This window comes from Microtus ochrogaster, chromosome 18 (assembly GCF_000317375.1).
Source record: "Microtus ochrogaster isolate Prairie Vole_2 chromosome 18, MicOch1.0, whole genome shotgun sequence".
In the NCBI taxonomy this organism is placed as follows: domain Eukaryota; kingdom Metazoa; phylum Chordata; class Mammalia; order Rodentia; family Cricetidae; genus Microtus; species Microtus ochrogaster.
This window is the reverse complement of record NC_022020.1, coordinates 25,902,790-25,909,817: the sequence shown is the minus strand read 5'-3', so window position 1 is coordinate 25,909,817 and position 7,028 is coordinate 25,902,790. Positions and strand designations below refer to the sequence as shown.

General features: G+C 43.9%; 2 protein-coding genes across 2 annotated transcripts in view; both read right to left on the bottom strand.

Annotated features, from left to right (window-relative positions):
* Positions 1–2,235, bottom strand: part of LOC106143980 (protocadherin beta-18-like) — an 11,986-nt gene extending 9,751 nt beyond the window's left edge. The window contains exon 1 of the mRNA XM_026783574.1: positions 10–2,235. Within this exon, the coding sequence (XP_026639375.1) occupies positions 10–1,301 (1,292 nt within the window). The 5' untranslated portion in view covers positions 1,302–2,235. The remainder of the gene's footprint in view (positions 1–9) is intronic.
* A 709-nt stretch (positions 2,236–2,944) lies between these two features.
* LOC102001362 (protocadherin beta-16) lies at positions 2,945–6,960 on the bottom strand. The gene has a single exon (XM_005356001.3). It carries the CDS (start codon positions 5,735–5,737, stop codon positions 3,335–3,337), a length of 2,403 nt encoding a protein of 800 aa, XP_005356058.1. The 5' UTR covers positions 5,738–6,960; the 3' UTR covers positions 2,945–3,334.
* Positions 6,961–7,028: the final 68 nt, after the last annotated feature.

Here is a 7,028-nt window from a genome sequence, read left to right as displayed (position 1 = left end):
GTTGTGAGCCTGGGTGTGCCCATGTCGGTGACTGTGATGGTGATGTTGTATTGTGATCTGGTCTCTCTGTCCAGAGCTCCTTCTGTCATTAGGATGTAAAAATTGTCTACTGAAGGTCTTAGAAGGAAAGGCAGATTTTCTTGAATGTAGCAAACGGTCTTTCCATTTTCTCCAGAGTCTCTGTCGTTGATCCTAAAAACCGCCAGCACGGTTTCGGGAGAGTTCTCAACAACTTCGTTGACTAGTGATGATATGGTCAGTTCTGGGGAGTTGTCATTGATGTCTAAAACATGAACTAAAACCGTACATTTAGCAGAAAGGCCTCCACCATCAACTGCCTGTATATTTAACTTATAGGACTTTACTAACTCATAATCAAGCAAGGCTTTGAGCACGATTTCCCCAGAGAAAGGGTTGATTTGAAAGGTTGCTCGAATATCTTCGGAAGCATCAAAAAACGAATAGGATATTTCTGCATTGACTCCTGAGTCCACATCTTCTGCAGAGACTTTAACAAGAGGAAGTCCTACTGGGCTATTTTCTGGAGCCTGGGTTTGATAAAGTTCCTGGGAAAACTGCGGGGCATTGTCATTGATGTCCAAGACCAGAATACGTACAGTGGCTGTTCCTGACCTGGGTGGAGATCCGCCATCAAATGCGGTGAGTGTTAACCTGAACTCCTGCTCCTCTTCCCAATCTAGAGGTTTGTCTAGCACCAGCTCTGGGTATATCACCCCTTCGTTGTTGTCATGAATTGTAATATGAAAAGGCGAGTTGGGGCTGATGGTGTAGTTTTGGATGCCATTGCGTCCTGCATCTGAGTCTAGTGCTCTTTGTAACTGAAATGTCACTCCTACTGCTGTGCTTTCTGGTATTTTTAAAATCATCTCTTTGTCCTGGAAGGCGGGTGAGTGATCATTTATATCCACGATTCTCAGCTCAGCCCGGTAAATCTGAAAGGGGTTATCCATTAAAATTTGGAAATAGAGTATGCAGGGCTCTGTGGAGCCACACAGCTTCTCCCGGTCCAGTTTCTCGTTTGTGAGCAAATCTCCAGTGTGAAAATCCAGGAGCAAACGCTGTTTGTTATCATCAGAAACCACCCTAGCTCTCTTTGCAGCCAGCGCTTCCACCCCTAGACCTAGTTCCTTTGCCAGATTCGCCACAAAGGATCCCCTTTCTGTTTCCTCGGTTACAGAATAACGTGCAAACTCAGAGCCTGCCAAACACAGTTCCCAGAACAGAAAGAGAAATAATAGCACTTGCCTTTGTCTGGGGAAGCGTGACCCTCTGGCTGCCATGGTTTCTTCTTTCCTTACTACAGGTCCCAGCCACAGCTCTCAGCAGTCGTAAACCTCAGACGCTCCACTTAGATGGAAGGATCTAGGATATTTTCTTCCTTCCTCAGTCTTGAGGACCCTCAGCTTTTGTCCCAGCGGTCAGGATTTTCCTTTTTTTGTCTTGTGACTTTGGGTGCAGCCTCAGTTAAATTTTCCTTGCGTCTCTTTAGCCTGCAGCGCCACCATGTGGCCACCAACAGATTGAAAAATGCTTTTTCCTGGTTTTATGTGTTCACGCATATATATTTATTATTTTCTGCATTGGCTTATTTTATTTTCCATTTTTCCTTTTCTTTGTTTTGTGAAAATTATGCTGAGATGGAGATCCATTCATACTGAGTCTTCTCAGCTGCGTGGGAAAGTTAAAATTCTAACAGTTGAACAGAAGGTTTATGGCACTCCCTTTTTTCCCCTCTGCTACTTAACTCCATGTAAGTCCTTTCGTCTCCGGCACAGCCTCGTGCAAACAAAGGAAAAATTGTGAACATGTCTTTTGATAACATATTTCATAGTTCTGGAAACCGCAGCAAGGGACACAAGAAACAGGCAAAAGAGATGTTTGGCACATTCCTCAGAAACCTTATTTAAACTGTATCACATTCCTTAAAACAAAGCAGTACTCTGCCTTCAGAACTGGACGATCATACCATCCCCCCTCAGGGCCCCAGGATGAGTACTACCACGTGACATGCACATGATTTTGTTTATTATGTAAATAACATTGCGTTTTGTAAGAGTCTACCTCTCCTTCAATGTGTGATCTGCTTGAGACGGGAACTGTTATCTTTGGCAAGTCATTCAGTCACTAATGTTTATTGAGTCAGAATACACACGAATGAACTATAAGGAGGACAAGACACAGGCAATGTCCAGTACCTATCATTCGAAAATCATATTATTTCACTTACTCATACTTTGAAATTTCTATTGCTGTTCTTTCATTTGTCTTTATTCTTATAACAGTCATCATTATACAGCTGAACGCAAGCCCCATCTTTGTTTAAATGTCCCTCTTAATGAAATCTTATATGATCTAATTACTATACATGAAATAAGAGAAGAACAAAACTATGACTACTACATATTTTAATGATGTTGAGTGCAGGGGCATATCAATAAAATATCTTCCTTACAAAGAACTTTATTCAAAGGCCTAAAATGTTCTCTTTTCCACTATAAGCAAATGATAGAGACTAACCCTTAAGACGTGTACATGTACAAGATTAGATAGTGCCTCAGACCCCAGCTCTGTTGCATAGAAAAGTCACAACAGGTACTTGGTGATATAATACACTGTTTATTCAAAAGAATGCAACTGGATTGTAAGCCACTGAAAACTCAATGTCTATCTCTAAGGTTTCCATGCAGAATTAAAACAAATTATTAAATGCTCTTATTTGATGCTTTATAATTCCAAAATTTGCCTTCAGGCCCACAAATAAAGGCAATCAACACAAACTCACTATCTTATGATACTTTTGTTTTCAAATTGACTACATGCTTCTATTACGAAATAGATCTTAAATCAAGATATATAAACAAAGAAAAATAAAACTTTAATATACTAGCATAGTATAAAACAACTATTATATATAATGAAAACCAAGGACTAAAAAAAACCAAGACTTCCAGTATAGAAAGGAAATGCAGAAATACTTAGTATATATGAACATAACAAACAGCATAATATTTTAATAATCCAAGAAGTCTAGGAACAGAACACTGGCATGAAATGTGCAGAACTAATGAAGCCAACAAAAGCAAAGTGGTAGAAACAATTTTAACAATCAGTTTAACTGTGCGGATAAAGCCTTCTAATTCACTGGGATCCCATCAAGAAATTCTGTGCAATAAATAAGAGTAAAACCATTACACTAAGCATAAGCCTGAAAACCTATGAGTAAAGTGAAAATTAAAATTGTTAGTAACAGGTATACAAAATATAGCTAATAAACAAGACAATATTAGGAAGTAAATATCTATTAAGTAGTTTTCTAATAATGATTAAATCCAAAACTATTCTGGAGGGTAGAATTTTCCACCATTTCTTTTCCAGAGGACTGGGCCAAGGAGCTAGGAAGAACTGGCTGTAAGAATTTAAAATCGCTGGTCCCAGAAGAATCTCCCATCAGACATACCTCATACTGGTAGCTCTGGGACAGAGTTCCTGTCCCGCTGACATCCACCAGGTGACCAGGAAAATGGCCATCAGGCACAGAGCAGCCACCCAGAGTGGACGCTCTGGCCCTCCTGCACAGCCTCATCCCCACAAATAGCAGCACAGACAAGAGGAAGATCGAAGACACAGTTGCCAAGGCAATAACCAGGTACAGCGTGAGCTCATCCTCATCTTGGGCGGAGTCTTGCGCCACCTCCGGTAGAGGGAGGTAGGGCTGAGAGAAGCCATCCACCAGCAGCACATGCAGAGTGACACTGGCAGAGCGCTGAGGATCGCCATTGTCCTTGACCAGCAGCAGCAGCCTGTGCTTGGGCGCATCGCGCTCACTCAGCAGCCTGGAGGTGCGCACCTCGCCATTGTGAGCCCACACGCTGAACAGTCCGGGCTCCGTGGCTTTGAGCAGCTGGAATGACAGCCAGGCATTCTGGCCAGAGTCGCGGTCCACAGCCACCACCTTGGTGACCAGGTAGCCAGGCTCTGCCGCCCTGGGCAGCAACTCTGTGAAGGGCGCAGAGGCGTTCTGCAGCGGGTAGAGCACGAAGGGCGCATTGTCGTTGGCGTCCAGCACCAGCACGCGCACCAACGCCTGGCTACTGAGAGCGGGTGAGCCTTGGTCTGTGGCCCCCACGAGGAACTCGAAGCTCTGCAGGGCCTCGTAGTCCAGTGCCCTGAGCGCGAACAGCTGCCCATTGTCGGCGTTGATGGAGATGAGCGAGGAGAGATCCAGCTGCGGGTCGTGGGTTGGCAGCAGCGAGTAGGTGATGTGGGCATTGGAGCCTGAGTCTGAGTCTGTGGCGCTGATGGTGCCTATGTGCAGGGCGGGGCTGTTGTTCTCCTGGACAAACAGGGTGTAGGAGCTTTGTGTGAAGGCGGGGGCGTTGTCGTTGATGTCAGAGACCTGCACTGTTATGGTGTGCTGGGTTGTGAGCCTGGGTGTGCCCAGGTCGCTGACTGTGATGGTGATATTGTACTGCTCTTTTTCTTCCCTGTCTAGAGCTCTCTTCGTTATTAAAGTGTAAAAGTTCTTTCCTGAAGGTTTTAGAAGAAAGGGAAGGTCCTCCTGGATGGAGGAAATCACCTTCCCATTGTTTCCTGAGTCAGCATCTCCAACACTGAAAACAGCAACTACCTCATCCGGGGAGTTTTCTGGAACTGGGCTGTTAAGTGCAGATAGCATCACTTCTGGGGGGTTGTCGTTCACATCCACCACCTGCAGGAGCAGCGTGCATTTCCCCGAGAGACCTCCGCTATCCGTGGCCTTAATATCCACTTCATAAGAGGGAATTGTTTCAAAATCTACCTCTTTTCGTAGCCGAACTTCCCCCGTTACTGGATTTACTTCTAATGTCTTGCTGATATCTTCTGAAGGCTGAGAGAGTGCGTACAATATTTTCCCATAATCTCCGCTGTCTAAGTCATTGGCTGAGACTGTGACGACCAGGGACTCCGGGCGGCGGTTCTCTGGAATTTGCACTTGGTAAATTGACTGCTGAAACTCGGGTGCATTGTCGTTGGTGTCCACTACTTCAATGAGAACCCGCGCCATCCCAGACCGGGGAGGAGATCCACCATCCAAGGCTATCAGGGTTAACCTCAGCTCAGGCTCCTCCTCCCGATCCAGTTCTTTCTCCAGTACCAGCTCTGGGTACTTCCTACCATCACTGCGGTTGCGGGTGACAACCAGGAAATGAGAGTTGGAGCTGACTTGATAGCTCTGAATATTGTTGATTTCTACGTCTGAGTCCAGAGCATTATTTAAAGGGAATGTGGTTCCCAGAGCACTGTTTTCTGGTATCCTCAGCATCATTTCTTTTTCAGTGAACACTGGAGAATGGTCATTTATGTCCTTCACCTTCAGTTCAGCCTGAAATACCTCCAAAGGGTTTTCCATTAACACTTGGAAGTACAGAACACAAGGCTCAGTGGAGCCACAAAGCTCCTCTCTATCTAGCTTCTCACTTATGAGCAAATCTCCAGACTGAACATTGAGCTGCAGATGCTGTCTGTTTTCCCGGGAAATGATCCGAGCCCTGCGGGTGGATATCTCTGCCAGTTCCACCCCCAGATCTTTCCCAAGATTTGCCACAAAGGAGCCCCTCTCCATCTCTTCCTCTATGGAATAGGGACCCAGCTCCCTGCCTGCCTCAGACACACTCAGCAAAACAAAGAAAGCCAGGACTTGCCTTTGTCTCAGTTTGTGCATCCACGCAGTCTCCATGGCTCTTCCCTCTTTCCTGTTTGCTCCACAGTAGCTTCACCTATGCCCAGGATCCTAACAGCACTGTCTCACAGTCCAGAACGTCAGAATCAAGCCTCCAAATAGAATATTTAAGGTTTACACGCGCCCTTGCTTTGCCGGAAGAGCATATCTTTTGCTTCTAGGTGGTGAGAAACTGGCCCTGAGAAGGCTATTGCAGAAGCAATTCCTATGCTCTGTCTTCTTAACCTGCAGCGCCACCGCGCGGTCTCACTGGGCCTTACAGGTTCAGATTTAACAAGAGACAAAATTCTCCAAGACATGTGGATTAAGTTATATAACGTGAATCACTAACTTCTTTTCAAGTTACTTTTGTGTGTATAAATACATTACTGAGGTACTATATGAAACTAAATACAAAAATAAATTTTCACTCATGGTATTGGGTATGTAACGCTGCCGATGTCAATGACTAAATAAGGTAATGTAAGCAACATTTGCATCGAGGGGTAAAGTTTCAAAGATAGCACGGCGAATGTCACATGCACATATTTTCCAACATAAACACAAATGAGTAGACAATGCAATATTCCAGCCAGTGAGTTCTATAGAGTGTAGACGTGCTTTATTAAAGAACAAATGGATTCCTTCTCTCCAACATCCAAGGGAAAGAATTGTAAGTCTTCCCAATGTTCAATTACCAGAAAATCATTTCATAAATAGACTTATGTGGGCCTGGATTTATTTTTATATTTGGCAAGAATAATGCTTGCGTTTTCTAATATACAGCTTTGGGATATAACATATAGTTGAATGCATTCATTTACAGTTTAAAACTTAGAGCCTTTTAATATATACACAAAGTGGTGCACCCATCACCAAGGTCAGTTTTGGAATGTATATCTTACATCAAAGAAGTACCTCACATTCCTTAACAATCATCTTATTTTCTCATTTCTCCTGAGCAGAGCCCAAAGGAATCATTAGTCTCCTCTTTTGGTCTAGACAGAGTTCTCTATTGTAGACTTCCATAAGAATGAAATGACAGAATATGTGGACCTCTGAGGCTGGTCAGCTTCCCTCCCTTGCCCTGATGGTTTAAAGGTTCGTCCAAATTCTAGCATGTGTCAATATTTCATTACTTTTCCTGGATATAGCAGGCTCATGTTTATTTGGGCATTTGGAATGTTTCTACCCTTTTGATTTTCACAAACAATGTTGCTATGAAGATTCATATATGTACACACACATTTGGTTTTCTGAGCTAGGGTTTCTCTGTGTAGTCTTGGATGTCCTGGAATTAGGCCTGTAG